The sequence below is a fragment of the Nanorana parkeri genome, unplaced genomic scaffold (assembly GCF_000935625.1).
Source record: "Nanorana parkeri isolate BGI_ZX_2015 unplaced genomic scaffold, ASM93562v1 scaffold187, whole genome shotgun sequence".
Classification (NCBI taxonomy): Eukaryota; Metazoa; Chordata; class Amphibia; order Anura; family Dicroglossidae; genus Nanorana; species Nanorana parkeri.
In genome coordinates this window covers 600,450-626,147 of record NW_017306455.1, presented here as the reverse complement: position 1 = coordinate 626,147, position 25,698 = coordinate 600,450, and the positions used below count along the sequence as shown (strand labels likewise).

The 25,698-nt window shown below is 42.0% G+C and overlaps 1 protein-coding gene across 1 annotated transcript in view; it reads right to left on the bottom strand.

Annotated features, from left to right (window-relative positions):
- The window catches only part of KCNH6 (potassium voltage-gated channel subfamily H member 6), a 140,109-nt gene that overhangs the window by 89,549 nt on the left and 24,862 nt on the right, over window positions 1-25,698 (bottom strand). Inside the window, exon 2 of the mRNA XM_018555186.1 lies at window positions 67-297. Coding sequence (XP_018410688.1) covers window positions 67-297 — 231 coding nt within the window. The remainder of the gene's footprint in view (window positions 1-66; window positions 298-25,698) is intronic.

Below are 25,698 nucleotides of genomic sequence, written 5' to 3'. Positions count from 1 at the left end.
TTAAAAGGAAATGAAAAACAAGATGCAGCATTTATGTTGAAAACATTTAGAATATAGGCATCTTACCCTCCTTCCTGTAGTAGAGAATCTCCAGCTTGCGCTCTTCAGATCCTAGCAGCGCTTGCGTGAGCTGCACAATGCTGTTGTGCGTGGTTTCAGGGCCTGTCAGGAAATCACAGGTACAAGGTCTCTGCATGACTTCCACCCGGGAATAGCCAAACATATCACAGAACCCATCGTTACAGTAGATGATAGCACAGTTGTCCATCTGGGCATTGGCAATCAGAAACTTGCGACCTGTAAGTAAAGACTAAGAATTAGACTGTATTTCCTAACAAATTAAAAATGTAATACTTTACTTACACCTGGACCTAAACAGTTTCAAAGAAAGTATATCTTGTAAGTTAATATTGTTTTATATATTTATTTGCATTGTAAACATTAAAAACTGTTCAACTGGAAACCACAAGTTTTTAATTCAAATGGTGAAGCCACCTGGGATTAAGTCCTTGGGGTTTATGATATTGGTAGAATACACTAACATTAAGGGAGAATGTGGCCATGGAAAGGAGGTAAGTATGCACTTGGGGAGGGTGGCTTACTTTAGATCAGGGTGAGGTTGGCAAAAAGGTGCACAATTTTGATGCTGCATCCCCTACTGCACCGGTTCCACTCGTCCACCACTATGCAATTACTACTGGACACCAATAACACCCACAGCATGCAAGAGGAAACTTGGCATTAGTCACACGCAGAAATGTCAAATACCAGCGATAGTCATTTCTCTGCAAAGAATGCGAAGACTGAAGTTCCTGACTGCCGAACAGGGTAAATTTGTGAAGGAGAGAAGTGGTAGGGTATTACAACCAGTAGAACAGTTTGTCTTTGGACTCAAATGGTTACTGAACTTTCCATGATAAGCAACAAAATCATTAAAATACCTGTATATGGTCATAGCTATACAGATAGATGCCAGGAGAGGGGAAGTAGTCCCCATTATGAATTTAACCACTCATTCACAAAACTAATTATAAAGTAGCAGCATAAGAGCCAAGTTCTTCACACGGGGGTTTTACAAAGGAGGAAAAGAGAACAAAATCAGTGTCCAGGAAATGGACAGCTAAAGTAGAAACAGGTGATTATGGGACAGCGGAGGTGGTGGGGAGTATGTGACAAGTACTGCAGTCCACATATTTGCTCACACACTCCCCGGCAACTCCACTGAGGTGGTCCACAGACTGGGAAGGTAGTTTTCATATTTCATTTGTGCTGAATTTTGAAATAGGGTCTGTATTTAAATATTGGTATAGGTCACCTATTACAGTCTATATGTACCGAAGAAATGTACATCAGGCTACATCAATGCTGCCTGGATAGACAGTCTTACAATTCATATTGGATTGTGCACAAGGAGCTTATATTTTGGGTGATGTAGAAAATATCCTCATATACCAGTATAGACATGTTTACATCTTTGCCTAATACAAAACTCTATGAGGGGTGCTGTATTTCAGCACGGCAAAGCTGAAATATTTCTCTCCCTCTTATGAATATGATTTTATGTATTGTCATTACACAATTGCATTTTTCTAATCTGGATTGGTTTAATCCCTCACAGTATATGTAATATATAGTAATGTACAGTGACTGTAGAGTGTCTCAGGTCACCTAGGATTTATCTTTCTGCTTTTGTGAAAGTCTTGTTTTCAGCTTTTTTAGACAGCTGTTATAGACTGAAATCAGCTTTCATAAGGTATGTTTAACAATTTATTCATGATTCTGTCCCGTGCACTTTTAATGCAGTGAAAGCAACCATTGGAACATGCCTTTTACTGTCCTGAGAAGAATTACACTAGAAAAGTGATATGCTATATGCAGCAATGACACTACCTAGTCACTTTAGACATCGTTTTAGATGTGCGTTGACATGGAAACATACATCTGTAAACATAAACCTCTTCTGTCCAGATGCAATGCTCCTAAAACACGGTCTCAACCAGGGTTACTGTACCATAAGGGGTTCCTCTGATGGGTTCAATGGCTTTTTTTTTCTTATAGGAACAGATGTTAACAGTCTATATTTTAAAAGAGAACTATAGCCAAACCTTTTTTTTGGATAAAGTTCTCTTTTGGGTTACAGGAGTACATTGTGGTATCATCCACCTGGCTATGCTGTGTGAAAGGGCTTTGCATATCTTATGAATGGATGGACAAAAATACAAATCCCGTACAAGTAAAACAGTTCACTATATCTACTTCATTTGTGCATTTTAGCTGTTTGCCTCGAGTTCAGCTTAAAAAAAGGTTACAATCGCCTGGCCTAAAGACCACCAAAAAAAATAAAAGTTACCTAGGGTAAAATAACTACTTATAAAACTCACAGATATGAATTGTAAGAGTTTATGTAAAAGAAAAGTACAATAAAATGACCCAAACCTATACAAATACTAGTATGTTTGACATTTACATTTTGCTGTGCAGTATATTTTTTATCTTGGCTGCCAAGTTAGGCTAAATAAGCCTTTTGTACAACCTCAAATTGAAACCACACAGCCTTTTTTTTAGAATTACAGACACGAGTAAAGTACGCCAGTAATTTATCTCTGTCTGCTGAAATACTGTCCTATCTCATGATGTCATAATTTAATTAGCATGCTGTGCATGCTTAATTATCATGCTGCACCTTCAGCACACTTACATTTTTTATAAGCCAAAAATTAAATTTTACCTTAAAAACGGGAACACCTCTCCTTGCCTAAACTGATTTTACCAAATGAACATTTGGCTCCATGCCTACAGCCAATCAGCATCATGTCCTAAATGTTCAATTTCAGGGAACTTGGAGGGGCCAGGCAGACTAGTTTAATAACCTGTCAACTCCCAAAGAAAGAACAAATAATATAAAATGAGAAAATAAGAATAATTCAGACATCCCAAATTAAAAATGCATATTAAAGAGATTCAGCATTTTCAAAATATACTATTTAGATTGTTTCACATTCATTCTTCTGGCTGTTTAATGAAGAAAAAATCAGCTCTTTTACCCCCCCCCCCCCCTCTTTATTTAAATTTGCAGTTCCACGGTAGACAGCTGAATTAAGTCTGGATTTCAACAATTACTATACCATATGGTGGCTGCACATCAGGCTAGTTTTAGTCTCCATCTCACCATGTGTTCACAGCTAGCAATCATTTTCTGATTGTGGGACTTAGACACCTCACCATCCTGCAATGCTAGGTGCCTGAGCAACCTCACCAGAACATAGTCACATGTGTGGGGTTGTGCCTATACTTATGTAAATACCTCTGGGAAAATCAGTGTTGCATAGGCAATTTGTGTGGCACTCTGGGCACAAGCTAGTGGTATTTTTTCTGCCCACTTGCATAGCTACAGGTTCACTTTAATTCAGAAAGTCTATATTTAATTTCCCTTAATCTGAGTTTTATGAAATCCAGTGCATCCATAGTCAGTCCAGGAAGCAACAATATGTGCCTCTGTGTGGATTGAGTTTAAATTGACACTGTGCACTGCCGTAACACACAGTTTAAGGAACAGTAAACTCAAGAGCTAAATCCTAAAAATACATTCAAGTACCTCAACTATTAACAAACATGTATCTTATTTGTGTATCACTTGGCTGGAGATTCTCAAATCATCTCTGAATTGATGCTAGCATTGTCCTTCCTTCTGGAGGGGGGCTACTTTTGTTCTTCATGGTCCCTGTGTGTGTTGTAAAGTAGTCACCACTCCAAGCTTATTTGTCCTCCTTATGATAGGCAACAATTCAGCACCAAACTCGCTCCCATGACTATCATTTCAATACAAATTAGTAAACTAAACATGAGATTGTAGTCCATTAAGGGAGCAAGCTTGGAGCGGTGGCTCCCGTCACCGTAAGCTCAGTATACCGCGAGCTACAGCTCGCGGTATACTGAGACGCTGAAGCGGATACCGACAATAATGTCTGGATCCGCCCAGCTGCGTGAGTGACAGCTGGCTCTGCCTATCTAGAGGCAGAGCCAGCTGTACCCTCCCCTGTCCGTTCCGCCAGTCAGCGCTGGAGGATCGGAGCGTGGAGCGGGGGAATCCCTGCAGAGAGCTGTGACAGGATCGAGAAGGGAGCGAACGCCGGTATGTGTTCGCTCACTTCCCGATCTACTGAGCCGAGCTGTGACAGTCTCATTGTCACAGGTCGGCTAGAACTATGAGGTGAGTGAAAAGCACTCACCTCATAGTTCTCCTTTAACTTCTGGTTTTGTTGTCACTTTAACTGAGATAACATGAGTGGTAAGGTACAAATATTGTATATGGTTTATTGGCTGCTATTCCCTTTCATACTATCATTTATATTATAATTTATATAATTAAATAAGAAGTTCCCCAATGTTTAGTGCTTGCTACAACTGCTGAGATCTATCTTGTGCTTCAGGGTAGATCTGGCATCAGTTTCTTATGCATGTTGCTATTGATGGGGCCAAGTTGCTAGCTCTGCACACAACTCTCCTCTTTCCCCAGCATAGGTGTTAAGGCTGGCCATGGCTGAGAAAGGCTAGTTTAGTTAGTGGACCATGGAAGGACACTAGAGCGCCTGGAGGAAACCTACTCAGACATACTGTATAAACTCCATGCAAGTAGTATTTGGGGTAGAATCCAAACCTGAAGCTTCAGGACAAGAGTGCTAACTGGATGGCCACCAAGCTGCTTTTGCATGCTTCAGAGGTGAAAAATGCGTAAGGATGTTGAAATAAGAGGTGGCCTTGGTCACATCTATGTGGCATTTTTATAATGTGTATAAATGTGGCAACACACAATCCATCCATACGAGGAATGCAGAAATAATAGAGCACTTCTACTTTATCATATTTCTTGCTGATGGACTTATAATATCCAAGACACCTGTGTGTGTTTGTCAGCCCCAGCTATTGTGCCATTTCAAGTGCATTCAGACATTGTTTACATATTGAGCTGTTTAGTAACAGCTTCTACAATTGTTCCGCATTATTTTTGCTGCATGTTGTAGGGTGCTAGAAGGAAATGGTGGCTTGCTGCTTCAATAACAAAGCACAGTTGAGACTTGTCCTTAGTATGACCCCGATGCCCTAAATCACTAAGATCAATCATCTTGAAATACTATCCCCAGACTTCACATGGGCCACTTAACATGTTTAAAAAAAATCTCTGTGAACATTTTCACACATGTTGTTAATGAACTAAGCTTGCAAAAAGCATTCCAAATGTGTGAGAAATATTTTAGCTTGACATGACCGGCAAATTTAACATAAGAAATTTATGTAAGACCTACAGAAACCATGTTATTTTTTTATATATATATATATTTGTGGTAGTCTAAGATGTTTAAGTAAGCCTTATTGTCCTCACTGCTCCAGCCATTGCTCGTCACCCCGGCACGCCTACATTACCTGAGCCTGGAGAATGCCGTGGTGACGATCACTGTCTCACACCTTTCCCCCCTCCCCTCCTTGCAGTCTCAGGAGACGGAGGGAGAAGGGAGGGACTACCAAAGAAACAAAGGCAGCAAATGTAAAAAGAAAGAAATATATGTGTGGTTCTGGGTATAGAGGAGCATGTGACTGCCCCCTATGTGCTACAGTCTAGCTCCCACAGTGCTCGGGTCTAGTGTCCAATCACTATTGTCCTGTGACGCAGATGGTAGCCGCCCCTGGAAAGGAGATGTATTATATTTGATAGGGTGATAGGCCAATTCTGGCAGGCATTAGTAGGCTGAAAAAGAAGGGGGGACTACCTCTGCTTTTGGACGAGAAGCTACAGTAGCTAAAATTCAATAAGTTCTTAAATCTTAGCTCTGAGAATGATAAAGAACATTGTTTAGTCTACTAATTACAAAATCTAAAAATATATTTTTAATACTGCTAGTGTTACTACATAAAATTTATGTTAAATTCTCACAAGATGCTGCCCTGATGAAGGGACCCTGCGTGTCACGAAATGTTGGCTATATCATGTTTGTGACATTTCACATCAATAAATAAGCACAAGGATTAATGCTTCATCTTCTACAAGTTTGATACACACGGCGTCATCATGACTTTGCCCAATCACGGCTCTTACAGAGTACTGGGCCCTGATTGGGCAAAGTCTTTAGCCAATCAGGGCTCACAAGGCACAGTGCCTAGCGGGGGGCACGCCATAATAGTTTGTGGGTGCGCCAAACACACGAACTACCGATGTTTGAGTCGAACTCAAGTTCAACTTGAACATCGAGCCCATCTCTAGTCATCTTGACCAAATTAAATTTAATAACCAGAAGGACCTCCTTGAAGTTCCCTAGCTGGTACCTTTAACATTGATGTAACTACTGTCTCTGATCTCATTGGTATTCATTCTTTTCTTTTTTTAAATTCTTTATTGAATAAACACACAACGATGGCACAGGAAAAAAAAAAAAGAAAAGAAAACTGATATCATTCAATAACATTAAAGAGTATATGTGGGTACTTGGCCCAATGTTTAAGTAACTATGTTTATTTTACTTGTTATACTACTTTTATTCCCTTCTATTCTACTTTAACTTTGTGTTCCTTTTTTTTTTTTACTCTGACTTTGAGAGTTTTGGCCATCATATAATGACATAATGACATGAGCGCTCCCTATTATGCAGTGTTCCTCTCACACCCCCCCGACTCACAGAAACAGCCCAGAGCATTTTGCTTCCATAGCTCTCTGAAAACTCAAGTAGCTGAGGCCTTGATGATGAAACTAGAGACCTTTCATTTCTACTTAGTGGTTACAGATCCATCTTCTTTTTTTTCCATTTTCATAATATGATTACATTTGTTTCCATTTTACGCTAATAGATGCTGTTATGGCAAAGAAAAGGTACTCTGGTACAGAAAAGATTTCTAAATAAAATACAGATGAATCTAACCATACTGTACCGAGTTCAGTAATGTCAGAGAACAGGTGACACCGGAGAAAAGATGGAAACGTGTTTGAAATGGTAATAATTCTGAGATATGGCTTGTGGGCTTGCAGCAGGTCACTGCTACAGCTACATCTACTACTGTTACAGAAACTAAATCTGGAAAATAATTCGCTGAGATGTATGTGCAGCATCCCGAGTATGAATAATGGCTAGAAATTGATAATATATACGGAGACCGTTCCAGCAAACAGGAGAAAATAACTATGAAATGTATTGTGGATACATAGAAACACACAGCCACAGCTACCTGACTAGCCATTTAAAAGGTGACAGTAAAATATGCTAACTTCACAATCAGGTCAGATTGGCCTTGCATGACTTCATTTTCCAAATGCCAAGTACGTTTCCAATTTAAAGTGTACCTATTTGTAACTTCATTGAGAAATGCCAGACATGTGACAATATAATGCAACAGTATCATTTAAAGTGACAATAAACTTATGAGTTATTCTTAAAAATGTATTCAAGTACCCTAACTATCAATAAAAATGTAGTTCATTTGTGTATCGCTCGGCTGTAGGTCCCCAAATCATCTCTGAATTGGTGCTGACACTGTCCTTCCTTCTGGAGGGTGGCTACTTTTGTTCTGCATGGTCCCTGTGTGTGTTGTAAAGTAGCCACTGCTCCAAGCTCGTTCCCTTGATGGACTACAATTTCAATACAAATTAGTAAACTAAACATGAGATTGTAGTCCATCACAGGAGTGAGCTTGGAGTGGTGGCTGCTTTATAACACATGCAGGGACCATGGGGAACAAAAGTAGCCACCCTCCAGAAGGAAGGGCGGTGTCAGCAAGAATTCAGAGATGATGGGCGCATACGCGCAGGGATCTAAGATGGCCACGTTTTAGATCTCCTCCGTGCCACCTGGGCAAACTCCCTCTGCCATCGTCTTTCCAGCGGCACCAGCAGCTCACCCCTGCCTAACCGGAGTTCAACATAGACCCCCTACACCTGTTCGCCTGATGGGGAAGACGGAAAAAGCTCCGCAGACCCGCAAATCGGAGCACGCTGTGGAGACCGCGAGGCGGCCTTCCAAGATGGTGCCCGCTCCACTCTCAACCTCGGACGAGGACAGCCGGCACTCAGTGGTGGATGACCCGGTGTCGAATGCAGATCCATGGCCCCGCACTCCGCTTGCTCTCCGCTCCCAGGATCCAGAAGGCGACTCGCAGATGCTCTCCCGTTTCCGCGGCATTGTCCAGGAAGAAATCTCTGCTGCCTCTCGCAAGTTATCGAGTGATCTACTCCGCAAGATTAGAGATGTAGGCCGCAGGACCACTGCCATCGAGCACAGAATTGATGATGCCACCTTAGTCTTGGACGACCATGAAAGGGAGCTGGCGGCCCTTCGAGACGAACTCGAACAGCTCAAGGACAAACAGGAGGACTCTGAAAATAGGGCCCGCCGCTGTAATGTCCGCATCCGTGGCCTCCCAGAGTCTGTTACAGACCTGCCCGGTTCCATGATGGCCTTCTTCCAGGAACTGGCACCGGACCTCCCTGTGGGCCGCATGGAGTTGGATCGCGTGCATCGCGCACTAGCTAGGCCGAGGCCCGATGGCCCTCCCAGGGATGTGGTCCTCAAGTTCCACTACTTCCGCTCCAAGGAAAGAGTTCTACAGGCGTCCCGTGACAAAGCCCCCCTCTCCTTTCAGGGCTATGATCTGCAGGTCTACTCGGACCTATCCCCCGTTACGTTGGCGAAACGTCGTGCCTTGAAGCCATACCTGATGTGCCTGAAGTCCATGAATATTCGCTACCGTCATGTCCCCCCACATGCTCACAGCGAACGTTGTCATGATACCCAAGCCAGATAGAGATCCCCACTCCTGGGCCAACTACCGCCCCATTTCCTTAATAAACGTAGACGTCAAGATCCTTTCCAAAATTCTCACTTCCCGTCTTAACCAATTTCTGGGGTCCCTGACAGGCCGGGGACGGGGTCCGGCGGGCCCTTCACCTGATGCACTTAGCCAAATTAAGCTCCAGAGAAATTATGTTGCTGTCCTTGGACATTTCCAAGGCCTTCGACATGCTCTCTTGGCCGTATCTCTTTGAAGTCCTCCGTCATTGGGGCTTTGGCTCCCACTCTATATCCTGGGTCGCCGCCCTATATGCCTCACCCCAGGCCAAGCTTAAGTACTGTGGCTTCGAATCGTCCCTTTTCCCGATAGCGCGCGGCACTCGCCAAGGTTGCCCCCTGTCACCTGTCCTTTTTGCTCTAGCCCTCGAACCCTTGGCTGAATACATTAGATCCAATCCCGATATTCAGGGTCTTGAGGTGGCGGGCTCACACCACAAAATATCTCTCTTCGCTGATGATGTCCTCCTGTCACTGACTAACCCCCTCCTTTCCCTCCCAAACCTCCTTAAAGCACTCTCGGACTTTGCACTCATCTCAGACTTGCAGGTCAACCAATCCAAATCCCAAGCCCTTGATGTCTCCTTGACGCCTGCAATGCTAGCTGCACTCAAGCTCTCCTTCCCGTTCACCTGGGTCCCCTCCCTTAAATACCTGGGCATCCGCCTGACGCCGACCTATGACACCCTGTACGCAGCTAACATTCCCCCCCTCCTGAAATCCCTCACTAATTTGCTGACCTCCTAGCAGAGATTTCCCATCTCCTGGATAGGGAGGATCCATGCAGTAAAGATTACCTTCCTGCCCAAGCTACTTTACGTGTTCCGGACCCTGCCGATCCCCATTACTGGCCATATTTTTCGTATTCTCCAACGACGGATACTCGCATTCATTTGGGGCAACTCCCGTCCCCGCATTAACCAAAAACTATTATATCGCCCCAAACTCAGTGGAGGTCTTGCAGTCCCTAATCTTCTAGCATATTATACGGCAGCCACCATTGCTCCCTTAGCTCTATTACATTCAGCGACCGAACTCCCACTATGGGCGTGTCTCGACTTGGTGGACTGTCACCCCCAGCCCCTCACGTCCCTGCTGTGGCTCTCCCAAACTGACCACTAATCTCAGCCCGATTCTTAGACACTCCCTAAAGATTTGGGACGGAGTTCGGTACTCCGGCAACCTGATGTCACCTCACCTCCCTCTACTGCCCTGGCTCAACGCTCCATTATTCCCACCTGGCGCCACCGATCCTCACTCGTTCGCATGGTGGTCCCGTAACGACCTGACCACTGTACACTCCCTCATCTCGCTCTCCGGTGTGAAATCGTTCCAGCAACTCCGCACCAATAGATCCATTCCACTCCGGGAATGGTTCCGCTATACCCAAATAAGCCATTTCATTAATTCGCTCCTGAAAAACACCTCAGCTCCCTCGAGAATGACCCTATTCGAACATTGCTGTAACTCAGACCCACACGCCCCAGGTGTCATCTCTCTGATCTACTCCTCTCTACTATCCTCCACTTCTACCACCCTTGCTCCCTATCAGCGTCAGTGGCATGAGGAATTGGGCAGAACCCTATCACTTGAGGACTGGCAGCATACCTGGTCAGCAATAGCACGTTGCTCCCGCAATGTACTCGCACTCGAGAATTCCTACAAAGTGATGTACCGTTGGTATTACACGCCTGCCCGTCTGGCGAAATATATCCCCTCCTACTCCCCACACTGCTTCCGGGGCTGTGGCGCATCGGGTACCATGATCCACATTTGGTGGACATGCCACCAGGCGGCACACCTCTAGAATCGTGTCTACGAGTTACTCAATTCCCTCTTCCAACTCATCTTGACAAAAGATCCGTGCGAGGCATTGTTACTCCAACCAATTCCACAGCTGACGCGTTACCAGAAGCACCTTGTGTCCCACATTTTTGTCGCCACCAAAATGTCAATCGCCAGAGCATGGAAAACTCCAACCCTGAGCTTTGGGGAAGTTAAAAACAGCCTGGACGATATTTTGGTGAACGAGAAACTGACGGCAGTCCTGTCCGACACACATGATCGCTTCCTACTGATCTGGCAACCTTGGATTGACTACTCTAAACCACCTTCCTTCGACCCACACCTTCTATCCATTTAGAGGCTCTGTACTTCCCAACTCCCCCTGAACCCCTTTCCCAGTGTACCATCCTCCCCTGTCTTACTCCCCCTCTGTTCTGTCCCATACCCGGTCCTCCCCTCCTTCCCCATCTTCGTATCCTCTTTCTTTGCTTCCCCTGTTATTATCCCTAAGCTGATTTGTGCTGCTTGACCCCCATCCTATTGGCCCCGGATGTTTGGGGGTAGAGGGCTGTAGAACTCATTGGCCTCGACCCCACGATACCCAGGCATCGGAACTGATAAGCCCTCCCCCGTGTTGCCCCATTCCATGTTAATTTGGGCCTTACCCACTGAACCTGAACTGCAATAGCTCCTTCTAACTCCCGAATTGCATTCTGGCACTTGCCACACTGCTCCTGTTCTACGGCCTGCAGGGCTCTGCGCGATGCTGTAGCTGTTTGTTTTCCATTTAAGTGCCTTATTGCAGGGCTTGCATGCCCCACTTCTGTTCTTTTTGTAATCTTTTATATGAAAAACTGACAAAAACCAAATACAATCTTTGTGAAAGAATTCAGAGATGATTTGAGGATCTACAGAAATAAGCCACATGTTTGTTAATAGTTAAGGTGCTTGAATATATTATTAAGATTTAACTCCTGAGTGTCCTTGAGCTCCAGTCAGGTGAATGTGCCTCTGCACTGTCTCTCAAGGTTCCTAGAGGAACTTTTTGAGGAAATAGTGTGTACTCCTGTTAGGAGGAAGCGTTTTCTCTGTCTTACCTCCCGCAATGTTCTCGGTACTGTTCCAGCTGGTTAACATATTTTATGATAAACTTTTAACCATTTTTAGTTTGTGATTAATAAAGTTACTTTTGCTATGATTGTAAAGAATAGGTTTTCCTTTTTGGGTGTATTTAAAGTCCGTGTCTAATTTTGAGTTTTTTTTGTCTTGTTGTAGTCACATAAAGAGGGTTCTGATACAATTTTTGATACAATTTTTGATTGACTGTGAGTGACACAGTGGGGGTGATTTACTAACCTAAACACACGCACGCACCAGGTGCGTGTGTTTTTCACACAGCAAAACGTATTTATCAACCAAAAAGTCTCTAAAAGCATATTTCCACTAATGCCATATATGGAAAGATCATGCACATGATGCATATATAATACTGCTTCACAGTTTAGACAAAAATGGTTAGCTCAAGCATTTACATTCCTGCATTCATCAACGCAAGCAACACAACATAGAGCTAATTTACACAACATCACCTTGCAATTCATGCTTGGCTTTGCACAACACACTTGCTGGGTGGGTACACACTACAAAGGTGTTTAGATTCCACCCATAGATCATGCTGGGAGGGAACACACTACAGAGGTGTATACATGTTCGTGGTGTGTTTATAAGGTTAGTAAATCAACCCCAGTGACTCCAGCAATTTGGTGTGTTCTAGCCCCTTTTTTCTATTTTGTTGAATACACAGTGATTTAGCAAACTAAAGCTGACCATACATTGCTTGAATTTCACCCGAAATTCTGGGCCACCTTCTTTTCTTAGTCACTGAAGCATATGCACCACAGAAAAAGCCTTGCTCCAAGCATCATTTTAAAGCAAGGCTTGAGTCCTTTTGATCTGCGCATGCGCAGTATTTCCTGATGACTTCAGTGGAGTGAAAAAGAAGGGATAGGGGAAAGAAGCACCCACAACATGGCACCGGCTCTCAGAACATCAAGGGGAGAGCGACCTATACCACAAAAGATAGTAAGATCTAAAATACAGATCTTTGGGACCTTAATCAGTAATACAAAAAACAAGCAAATGGTGTCATTATATTTTTAGTTCAGGAGACTTTAGTTCCACTTTAAATGTCATTCAGTTAGGGTTTACATTGGCTTTATGTTGTAAGTCTCGCACAAAAAAAAAGGGGGGGTGGAGGGGCGGCGAAGGCCTCCCCTGGAAGGCAGATGTAATAATTTTAAGGATGATAGATGATAGATCAATTCTTGCAGGCATTGGTAGGCTGCGAAAGAAGAAAGAAGTAGGGGGAAGTGTGACTGTGCTGGCTCAGCTGCAGAGAAGTTACCAGACACATTTTTGAGTTTTTAGATCTCAGGTATGTCAGCTCTGAGAATGGTATAGAACATCCGTTACTCCCTCATTAAAAAATAAAGTATTAAAAAATAAAGTATGTATTTTTAAATACTATTTTTAATACTGCTAGTGTTACAATATGAAATTTGTTTCATTCTCACGATGTGAGACAGCAGACAAGGGATTCAAATTTCTGCACCAACCAGGTGCCAATCAGGCTGTATTATCAAACACAAATGAAACAAGGGGCCAAATTCAGTGGAAATAATCTTTAAGAGGCCACATTGCGTCTAGTGAGGTCGACACCTACTTATGTCTATAAAAATGACTTATAGAACTTTGATGAATACCCCTGTATAATAATGGTAACTGACAACATTTTATCCTAGAGGAAGGGTCTTGAAACATTTCCTGAAGTACTGAGCTGCAAACGTATGTAATAAAAGTGGAACTTTTAAGTACCAGGAGCTAAAAAAAAGGGTGTGTTTAGGCATCCTTACTTCTTATATATTTAAACATGTAGGCTTGAAGTTTTTTTTTAATAAAAATATAATCCAATAATTTTTTGTGGAAATTTGACACCAAAGTATTATGAATCGCCATGCAGCTATACACACTGTTAATTATTTGATGAGAGTCCTATTTATATAATAGTACCCATTTAAAGTCAAAGTGTAGAAAAAAGCTCAGTTCACAGCTGTATTAAGCAAGTTACCCTGTATTACCTGCCAAAGAATTTGTAATACTGTTAAGTCTGTTTTCTAATCAGGACATCCTTGCTAGACAGCACATCTAGGATGTGACCTTACTTTTCCCTACTACAGTTAAACAACAAGCTTAGTCACGGTCCACCCAAGCCTTGAAGATCAAAAGTGAAGGAGCATTAACACACTAATGAGGTCAACCCTGAGCTTTCATTCAGCTTCTTGTGAATTGTGCAATGTAGTAAAGCTTGGCTTACAGTGCTGTCTATTCCTGTTTGAAACTTGTTGTGCACGATACTGCAAATACCTTGCATTCAAACTGGGGTTTTTTACTAAGAGTTTGGAACGAAGTCTAGGTATGCAACCTAAAGTTATACATGCCTTAGAACAGCCCAAGCATTAAAGAGAACAGGACAAGATATATTGCCCCAAAGTGAACTTTTTTAGGCAAACATTAATATAAGATACAAATACCTACTATGGCTGTTGTGCATGTTTGACCCCCTCTTAGCCACTCTCTTTTATGTGCTAAGAAGAGGAGTAATGATGTTGTTTCTGGCCCTGGTGCCATTTGCATGTACCCATTTTACTGAAGCATCCACAAGGTGCATAAAGAGCCAACAAATAGGCTCAGAGCCGCCGTCCCTGTAGAGGTTTGGCACTGCCGAACCTCGCACTGCTGGCACAATGCTAGTATGAAGAGCTGTGTCACTGCTAACAACCGAGAATGCAAGCACCACTTGGAAGTTAGAAGAGGAGACCAGGTGATTAGTACAGAGCAGTTACATATAATGATGTTACTGTGAGTGTGGCCTTCACAGCGGGTCGAAAAATGAGGGAAATAAGTTGGAGTAGTGACCTTAGATTTTAAGGAAACATAATTGTATACTCATCATAATTATGGAAGTAAAGCTGGCCATACACTTTACAACCATCGCAAGATGTTCGTCTTGCGATGGTTGTAATCTAATTAAAAGCTCATACGATCTGCCCATCTTGGACAGGCAAATCGTACTTGCGATCATCGCAAGCCTGCCCCACTGAGGGGAGGGCTTCCTAAGACTGCAATGCTGAGTGGGCAGTGTGCGCTTGCGCACACCGGCCCGTGCTGCGTTTGTCTTACGAGCAGGCCACAAACCCGCCGAAAATCATACGATTTTCAAACATGCTCGTAAGACAAAAGACGTGCGACCGTACAGTAGAAACGGTCGCACGCCTTCCATACATCTGCCGATTATCGTGCGATCGCAGGATCGCCAGGTGTATGGGCACCTTTAGTGTGCCCTTAGGTACTTGAAACACACCAAGAAAAACACCAAACAATATTTAATCAAAGTCACTGGAAGAAATATCACCCCTTTACCACAAGCGCCATACATTTTTCCATGTTTATGCAAGTAACTGAGACTTAGGCGAGATCTGCAGCTCCTTATGTCCCCAATACAGTCTCCTGTGGTTTCCCCTGTATCTGCTAACGTTGCCACTAACAGATAACTATAATAATGATGCTACTTAGCCCTATCATTTTAATAGCCATCCCAGCCATGCAAATTTAGGAAATAAATATTAAAACTATAAAACTGTAAGAGAAGAAAACTGTATTGTCCTGAAAGACTGTGTAAGGGTTAAGCTTGTCTAGCAGGTGTCTGAGAGGTTAATGTACAAATACAGCTGACAACAGCTATCATCTATGCTGGGTAAAGCGTCCTCCTTGATCCTGCTGGGATCTCTGCATGCGTGGGGCCAGCCATCTGTTACCTTCACAACTGGATATAATTAAATGGACAACTGAAACTGCAGTGGGACTCCAGCCACTGCTATATTAGTATCTGTCACCTGAGCTTGTACACACTTGCAAAGCTCTCCCAGGTGCAAAACCAGCACAGCATTGAACCATCACCGTCCATGTATTGCATGATAAATAGTTAAGCAGCTTCCATATTCTCTGTAGTAGCACTAACGCTTGTGTCAGATTTTTCGTTATTTATATACTATAGCATGAAATCTAATGTTTTGTGAATGAATCCAACTTTCTGATTTAAGATGTAAACCCGATGGCTTAACTATAGCTATGGCAGCCTGTGCAGCTGTTATAGGGCCAGGGGTGGCAGAGGCCCCACTAGAGATGTTGTTTAGGTAACAAATGCAGAAAACCAGTGTTAATTGAAAGATACCACAGTTCCAGTACCGTATCATTAATCCTGATTCCCTAAAGACTCCACTTTAGAGCTGACTGTCAGGCACACAGGAGAATCTTTGAGGTCTGCTGTTGTTAGTCATAGATCTTCTTTTTCGGCCATCTGTGAATAGATTTATTGCCTTAAGAGCTTCTGGTTATCCTGACCAGCTCTCTGATATTAACGCTGCATGCCCAGTATATCCTAAGCTAAACTGTAATTTGACGTTTGTAATTCTGCAAAACAAACCACGGTTTAAAGATGTTTGTATTAAGGTTATTGAGCAGGGGTAGCCAAACATCCGCCCTCCAGCTGGGGTGATAGTACGAATTCCATTATACATCTACCTCACGAAATCTTGCAATGCCTAATGGGATTTGTAGTTTCATCACAGCTGGCAGGAGGGAGTTTGGCTACCCCTGTTATAGAGTAAAGCTGGCCATACACCTTACAATTATTGTACGATTTATTTTTTCCCGTCATCGCACCATCGTTCAATTTCCGCTCAAATAGCCCATCATGCACAGAGCAACGTAGATTTCGATTATCGTTCTTAAGCAATACTAACGGGGCGAATTTTGTCAATTGACAGAACGGATTTTTGTTTGTGCATGTACAGTGTTCATGTTGCAAATTTGTTCGTACGAGAATACCTCTAATCTATCGATTTTAGTACGATTCAAAAAATGTTTTCTAGCCTGCCCAACAGACGAAATTCGGCCAGTTGTACAGTAATTCTGATCGTTCACTTCCCATCAACTGGCCGATTATCGTACGAAAACCCAATTTTGTTTGGAAATCGAACGATAATCGCAAGGTGTATGGGCACCTTTTATGCTCCATTCACACCTATATATATTTTAGGTGTGATTAGGCATTCCTGCATCAGGAACTTGCGATCTCTAATCTGCCATTTACAAGTGGCAGCTGTCACCCATTCAAGTTATTGACTCAAGTTAATCACTCTCCTTGGACACACGATCAATTATTCTTAACCGCATGTAATCGCATCACATAAGATTACATGCGGTGTGCCGGCATTCAGATGTAGTGGCTGTCACCGGATCATTAACTTGAACAGGTGACAGCTGCCGCTTGTAATCCCTAATCGCACCTTAAACATAGGTGTAAATGTAGCCTAATTGTGCATAGAAGCACTAACAGTTATGCAATAATGTAATAAATATGTTATGAAATACAGTTATGTGATAATAATAGAATATACTGTGTGTGAATATACTGTATATATATATATATATATATATGATTTTATTTTTATAAAAAAAGCAGTTGATGCTGCAAAAATCCTGTCCTTGATTTAGGCAGACTTTATGTTTAAGTGAGTGTCAAGACTAAAACTTTTTTCTTAGTTTTGCTCGGAGTAGGGCAGGAATAGAATTCCTGCTTGGTTTCCACTGCTATCCAGGGCTCCCTAAAGGTGGCCATACACTGTACAACCATCGCAAGACCTTAGTCTTGCGATGGTTGTAAAGTGATTAAAAAAAACGTACGATCTGCCCATCTTGGACAGGCAGATCGCACTCTCGATCATCACAAGCCCGCCCCCCTAAGGGGCGGGCTTCCGATGACCGCAATGCTGAACGGGCAGTGTGCGCGTGCACACACCGGCCCGTTCTGCATTTGTCTCCCGAGCACTGTTCAAACCAGCCGAAAATCGTACGATTCTCGGCTGGTTTTCTAACATGCTTCTTAGACAAAAGTCGTGCGACCGTACAGTAGAAACGGTCGCACGTCTTCGTTCACACTGTTCGATTCTCGTACGGTCGCCGGATTTCCCGCGATTCTTGTACGAGAATCGAGCAGTGTATGGGCACCTTTAAGCAGGCCATGCATTATGTGAATTTCAGCTGGTTCTTCAGGAATTGTAAAAACTGTTTTAACTGTTTGGAAACAGATAAAAATAAAAAATGTTTTACCGGTTTTATCTAGGGATGCACCGATATTGTTTTTTCAGTATTGAGTACTGATATTTTTTTCTGTACTCGACGATACCGAATACTGATACCGAAAGTCCCATTAAGGAAGCCAGGTGGCGTGTAATGACTTGCCACCTGGCTTCACGATTAGCAGGGAAGCCGTCTCCATGCCCCCTCGTCACCAGGCGACGAGAAAACATGGAACTGGCTTTCTGGCCAATCAGGAACATGACTGGGAAGCTGGCTCCATGCTCCCTCGTAACCAGGTGTTGAGGGAGCATAAAGCCGGCTTTCTGGCCAATCAGGAAGCCGTGTGGCGAGTAATGACTCGCTGTCCGGCTTCCTAATGCGCCAGCTTCCTGACCAATCAGGAAGCTAGGCGGCAATTCCTTACATGCTGCCCGGCTTCCTGATTGGCCAGGAAGCAGGCTCCATGCTCCCTCATCACCAAGTGATGAGGTTAGGTATGAGGCTAGGCATCGGAGCATTTTGGTGAGTACGAGTACTCGCCTAAATAATCGGTATCAGAACCAGTACCGATACTAGTATCGGTATCGGTGCATCCCTAGTTTTATCTTTGGAGCTGTTGGAAAGCTTTTGGTGCAACAGTTCTAGACACAGCCATAACACCAGAATTATATTGTGAAGTCTTATTGAATCAACCCCTGTGTATCATAAACAATCACTCTTTCTTTTTATATAAAATACTTGTTTACACCTTTTTCATCCTTTGTTGCAGCTTAGTGGTGTTGATTACCTGTGGCTTCTTTGCAGGCACTGCCTGTCTACATGCACTGCAGTAATGTCTGCATGGTATTTCTCAGTGTGGGTTTTCTGATGGTGACAACAGTGGACCGTGCCTGTGTATTATGTATTTAAATGGCCACTTGTAGTCTTCATCGGAAGCTATGATAGTAACAATGTGAAAGTTATGTAGATTACACCTAATGATTACAATAGTTGCTCAAAATATGTGCTCATTAAAAATAGAGTATCATTTACACAGAATGAGCAAAATGCAGGCTGCCTCCCCAACTCTCCTGATTTGCAGAATTTCAAATAATTTCTTAATTTAGAAGCTTATTGCACAAAAGGATTCATAGGAATAATAATAAGAAGGATTCATTGGGATTTTTAATAAGTAAGTGATTAGTAGAACAAGGTGAAAATACAGTTATGAAACCTGCAAGTCTTTAAAATACTGGCAGATTGGCATTACAGGAAGGCAAGTGTTTAGAGCATAATCCTTGTTTTCTTCCCTTCTTTCACATTTTCCTATCCAAACAAACTTTTGTGCAATGTGTGTGAAGAAAAAATGTATAAATCAGGAAAACAAATAGGGACATAGAGAACATGGGACACAGAAGGGAAATATTGGGCAAAAACGCAATGCATTGAACGTTGGGCGGGTTCAGAATGGTTTTGTACCTCAGCACCTCACTTTGTTAACCACACGTATAAACCTATTTGCGTTACTAAGGATATAAACCCTTCAAAAAAATTTAGGACAAAAACAGCTTAATTGATCTTTAACCCACAATTATCAGACATTGCCAATAAAGACTTAAGAATGTCTTGACCTATAAGAATTGTATACATCTGAATGCTTAAATTCAAGTCCGTTATCCCAGACCTTATACAAATTCTTTTTAGTCATCATTACTCATGTAAACAAGTTCCTCCAATAGGCATATCCTATCCAACTGCTCAAACCATTCCACTATGGAGGGGACTTGTGGAGATTGCCAATACTTTAAGCTTCAGCTTCATTAAGCATAAAAGGTATTAAAGATTTTTTATAGGAACTTATTGAAGATGATGTAAGATGGAATAAACAAATCCAAAGATCATATGGTATTAGATTGCCACTTATAGACGAGATAAAACAGAGAATATCTTGCCAATATTTGGCAATGAGAGGGCAGTCCCACCAGATGAGGGCAAGAGTTCCCACTAAACCACAATTAGGCCAACATAAAGATGATGTGCATCTTCGTTATGTTGCTGTACATCTTCTTTCCTTTTCTAAAACTTTAATGTTAACACAAAAAAAGTAGAACAAAACTATTTGTAAAATCTACAGCGTGACTACACATAAATTCCACCATAGGTTATGCTAACAAGATTATATTGAGGGTAGTAACTCAATATTCACTAGTCTGCAGTATAAAGGTAAATAATTTAGTTTGTAAAGCCCTGCAAGAGGTTCAAGTCAACAGGCCTAACAATGATTTCGCTATTGGGCCCTACCATATAGTAATGCTGTTTAGCTAGTATTTTAGTCCACATACCACTGGTAGACACTATTCAGCAGTAGTGATCACTTACTTGGTACTGGAGGCCTCAAATGTGGCCTCTAACATCACCAAAGAGTCACACAAAATATTCAGTGAATGTAATGCTACAGAAAGCTGTGAAAGAGAAAAGACATGCAATGTGAGATGGTCAAAGACTGTGAAATAACTATAGGAGTTGTTGGGGACATGCATCAGGAGCCAGTCATAAATTGGAGACACATTGCATGAGACTGCTAAAGACCATGGCTATTACAGCCCCTTTAGAAAACAATGCTCCCACATTTGTGCTATCTACAACCCTTCTTAAAATTACTTGTGTCACATTTGCTAGTTCCCTCTCTAACATAAAATGAAAAAAGGGATGGGTAGCATAGAGAAAAGATCTGATGGTGTGAAAGAAATAAACCAAATCAATACCTGCTAGAAGCCACTCTAACAAAATGTTTTCTTTTACTGGCTTGAGTAAGCACCAAACCAGATAACTATCTACTGGGGCCCTAAGGGCCACACAATAAGCGCCAAAGGGCTGCATGGTGCCCCAGGGCCACAGGTTGGCCACCAGAGCTATACAGGATGCTGACCTACTTTATTCCACAGCGGTCAATGATACATTGCCTTGTCAAGGACTGTGGTTCATTGACGTGGTCATCTCTGATCTAATCTACAAGCAACAAACACTGTTTGTAAGACGGGGACAGCACTGTGCAATGTAATAAAGCCAGATTGTCTGATAGTGTTCCAATTTGAATTCTTCTGTACACAGATTACAGAAAGCCAGTACAAAGACAGACTAAGATACTATTTCAGACAGATTTAAAGTGTTTCTATAGCCCCATTTATTTTAGTTTGGAATGCTTAGAACCTCCAGCAGGCTTTGCCATCTCTGTGAGAGTCTCCCTCACTTCTTGTCCCACAGACACAACAGAGTATTAGCGCAAATATCTTTATAGCTACAAAAAAATACCCTTTTAGGGCTTGTCTCCACTAGCGGCAAACCGGGCAGGTATTGGAGCATTATTAATAATATTATCATTATTATACAGGATTAATATAGCGCCAGTTTGCGCAGCGCATTACAATTACAATACAATTCAAGACAAGATGGTAAGGAAGGCCCTGCCCGTGAGGGCTCACAATCTAAAAGGTAAGGAGGGCCAGTGATACATGAGGAGGTAGCTGTGTGGGAATTAATTGTTTGAAAATGTGGTGGAGCATGTTTCCACCCCTGAAAGTCCCAAAAACCACGTTGTAAAACTGCAATGATCTTGTTTATTCACATAGTACACATAAAAGTAGAAGTTTTTCAGCATGGAAATCAAAACGTGAGGTACACCAATCAGGAGCGTCAACACGAATCACATTATTGCTAGGCTACAGTCAGTGTGGTAGCATAAGTTAAAGAATCCATGCACACACTGAAAATGCAAGCTGCGTTTTCACTGCTTTGCAAGCATTCAAAAGAGAAAATTCCTTAGCAGTTGTCAGTGGAACAAGTGTCCCCATTGGAAGATGCCTCACCTCCCTGCTGATTGCAAAGATCACACTCTCTGCTGATTGCAGAGGTAATTTTCTGACTCGGTAGGGGGGGCATGCTGGTCCACTGCAGCGAGAACTCTGCTCTCACCAAGAGAGCAGGGGTGCTTAACTGCAGGTTACTGGCTAAGGCCTGAACAGTATACAGGTGAAACTCGAATAATTAGAATATTGTGCAAAGTTCATTTATTTCACTAATGCAACTTAAAAGGTGAAACTAATATATGAGATAGACTCATTACATGCAAAGCAAGATAATTCAAGCCGTGATTTGTCATAATTGTGATGATTATGGCTTACAGCTCATGAAAACCCCAAGAACCCCAAATCCACAACCTCAAAAAAGTAGATTATTACATGCAATCAATAAAACAAGGATTGTACATAGAACAATATCGGACCTCTGAAAAGTACAAGCATGCATATGTACTCATTACTTGGTTTGGGCCCCTTTTGCAGCACTTACTGCAATTACTTTTGCACGATATTCTAATTATTCGAGTTTCACCTGTAAGTAGCAGTATGGTATCTGTGGTATGAAATGGTATCTGAGGTATGAAAGCCAAAACAGTGAAAAGCTGTTACTGTACCGTATGTGGAAATCATGGTAGCAATTTTCTGTAACACTTTAGCTGGGCTTTAAGCATATTGAATGAATACATAACTGCATTAAATATGGTCATATTTATCTGTGTTAATGTGTATTCATTGGTCATATGCTGCATCGACAACCAAAGAATCAAAGTGGCTGTGGTCATACATTATTATGGTAGGCCCAACAAGATCATTGTTAACATATAACAATCCCTGTAGAGTTTCTTGGCAATGTCTAGTCATCAATTGTGATAATTGTTTTAATTGTCTAGATTGAAAATAACGTTCTCACACCATAATGAATAAATCCTGTAGCTGAACTAATTATAATGATTTGTTCTGCAGAACTTCCTCACCCACAAAAAAATCCTAAATATAAACAAGAAGGCTGTTGCTAGGTGCAGGAGAAGATCCATAAAGGTATTTCATGTTAAATTTACAAAATGTTAAGATAAACACTTCAAACTCTTGACTGTATCCTGAATCATTTTGAAAGGGTTCCTTACTTTTAGTAGAAATTTAAGGGATCCCCGTGCTCGGACCCCACCAATCACCTGTGCCTGCCATTAGGTCCTTTTCAAAGTAACACATTCCTGGCCTCTGAAATCCACTGAAACAGCAGGACTCTGAAGCTACAGCGCTATTAAACCAAAAAATGGCGGGGAAGTTCAAAGCTTTCTAGCAGCATTAGAGCTGTTATTTTTGTTATACTGCCACAAAACAGCTGATTGGTAGGTTCCAACTAGGCTGATCTGTACTGCTGGGCATTGGACCATGACTGGAAGCAAGTGCTATTTTCTTGCTGAACCTGGAGTATCCCCAGTATCAGTATCCCCAGTTTTAAGAATATAATTTTTGGTTGAAGCATCATTACCCTGGTATTTCAGGTACGGGTGGAAGCTGATCAGTTAAATCACCCACTGATGTCTTACTGTATATATTTCAGGAAATCCAGCAGTGAGACCTCTTTATCAGAACACCTTGCTCTGCTTCCTTTGCTCTGAGGTCTCACTCCTTGTGCTACCTTCTTTACAATGCCATATAAATGAAAATCCAATGTATAAATTAGGAACCCCACATATTGGCAATGGAAGGTGGATAGACCTAGGAACCCACACGCAGAAAACATGCAATGGGGGTTTTAAGCAATGCAAATATCACCTATTTTATGAATGAAGTTTTTTTTCGTTTGTCTCTCCAAATGCATGAATAGATGTGGGTAATATCATAATCTATTTTAAAGTGTACATTAAGCCAATAATAGTAGGTAAGGAAAGAAGCTCCTGTCCTGTTATTTGGGGCTCCATTAGAAAGATTTTCCTCACATTCTGCCCTAGTGGTTTTACCAGACAGGAATCGAAGGAAAATCTACATCAGAGACATAGGCAACAATGAAAAGGTTACACTGGTCCCAGCCTTCCTCGACCCTATTAAAAAAAAAAAATTGCTTTTATTTCTGTCCATGTTGAAGTTGGAGGCCTTTTATCACTTACTGTCTGATGAAACTGATGTTACCAGACTGAAAGTGAAGGGAAATCTCTAACAGAACTCAAGGTAGCAATCAAAAAACGTGACAGGGATTCTAACCTTTCCTTACCCTATCCAAAGAATGAATATTTGGCTGGGCACACACTTTAATTTTACCATGCATCCATGTAATTCTTCTCAAGTTAGCAGAGACCTATACAAACTCTCTCCTTACAAATAATCTATGTTACATGTGTTTTTATTTTGCATTTATTAAATGAAAAAATAACTAAAAGTGAATCTGTCAGCAGGTTAGCCCAAGAGACCATTTTTATGCCTTGAAGCTGAGGTGTCTTCTAGGGCACTTTACCCCACACAACATAATTAGTTAGAAAGCTATCCAGGAAATGAGTATACATAGTGTGACAGCCCGACCTGCCTCCAAGTCTGGCTGTCAGACTGTGAACACTCACTACCCAGCTGGATTCCACTTTATGTTACAGCTCTGTGTGCAAGAAACCAGCAAGGGAGACACCAAAGCTCTCAGCAGGATTAATTTTCCCCTAGGCTATTGGGATAACCCCTTTCTGGTTCTCTGTACAAAATTTCACAAGAACTATATCATAAGGTCAAACCTGAACAGCAAAGGACCTGCTAACAAGTTCAGTTTGAAGAATGCTGATTATCAAATGATACAAAGTTAACTGTTTGTAGGACAGTTCATTTTCAGGATTTCACTTGGCAATGGTATAAAGACAGACATTGGGCATAAACGTTAAGCTATAGGACCTCAGGATATTTGCAATAATATTATCAGGAAGCCATTCATTTGTGTTTTTGTCCTCATGTGGGTAAAACATTTACTTTCTGGCAGTTGGGGGGTCATAGCAGGGGCTACTTGGAGCAGGGTAGTTAGGCAAACTCTTTAGACAATATAGCAAACATGCAAGCATTAAAACGCCTCTTGTTTACCAAAATATGGAACTGATACAGCTGGTGGTAAGGTTTTCAATTGCAGATTTAAACAGGCGTGCTTGGGGCTACATGGCCATACATAAGACTAGACAGCATGTCTGCTTCTGCGCCATCACTGTGACACATATTAGTTTGCACTATCTAAAAGGAGAATATTGGGCCTCTATTAAAAGCTGACCCAATATGTCATTGTTAAAAAACCTTTCTAGAGTATGACCTAAGGTGTAGAAATATTTGGGTCTTTGAGATGTAGTGGTCACTTTGGAGAATCTTGAAGAGACTTAGCCACTGTGTGGGGCATGGTAGCCATCTAGAGATATACCTAGTATGTATGCTCGCATAGCTCTAAATGACTCCCCTAAATGACCCTCTCCTCCCCCAACACACACACCTTCTGAACCAAATTCCTTTTTTTAATCTTATTCAGCAACTCAAAAACAAAGATAGAAAGACAGTCCAGCCAGTCACCCCAATAAGCAAGCATCTACAGTCTAAGTGCAATGCTTGAGAGATTTGTTGGTTGGTGTCTAAAGGCAGAGCAGTCCTTAAGGTGGTTCATTTCAGAAAGACATTGTGATATGTATAGGATTCATACACTTGGACTGCTAAATTCAGTTTCTGATAAATTTAGTTTGCCTTCTATAACGTTCTACTGACTGTGTTCTCTTTTAAGTGCATGCATGTGGCTGTAAAAGCAATTGCGTTTGCTAGCTGCTTGACTGAATTTCTTGGGGTAATTGATCTGCCTGCCATTTTAGGGCATATTTTAGGTTTTAAATATATACAGGAGAAAGGCAATTTTCCTGAAACATGTCCTGTACTTGTACACTGTGTGACATTCAGTAAATGGGATAGTCCCACAAAGAAGTAGAGCCCCAGGGTATGGTTGTGAGTTCCACTTATAATGGATAGATGTATTTCCTTGCATTTGATGTTCTCCTGCAGTCAAGTGAAAATTGATTCCCATAACACCAAATTACTAACAGAAG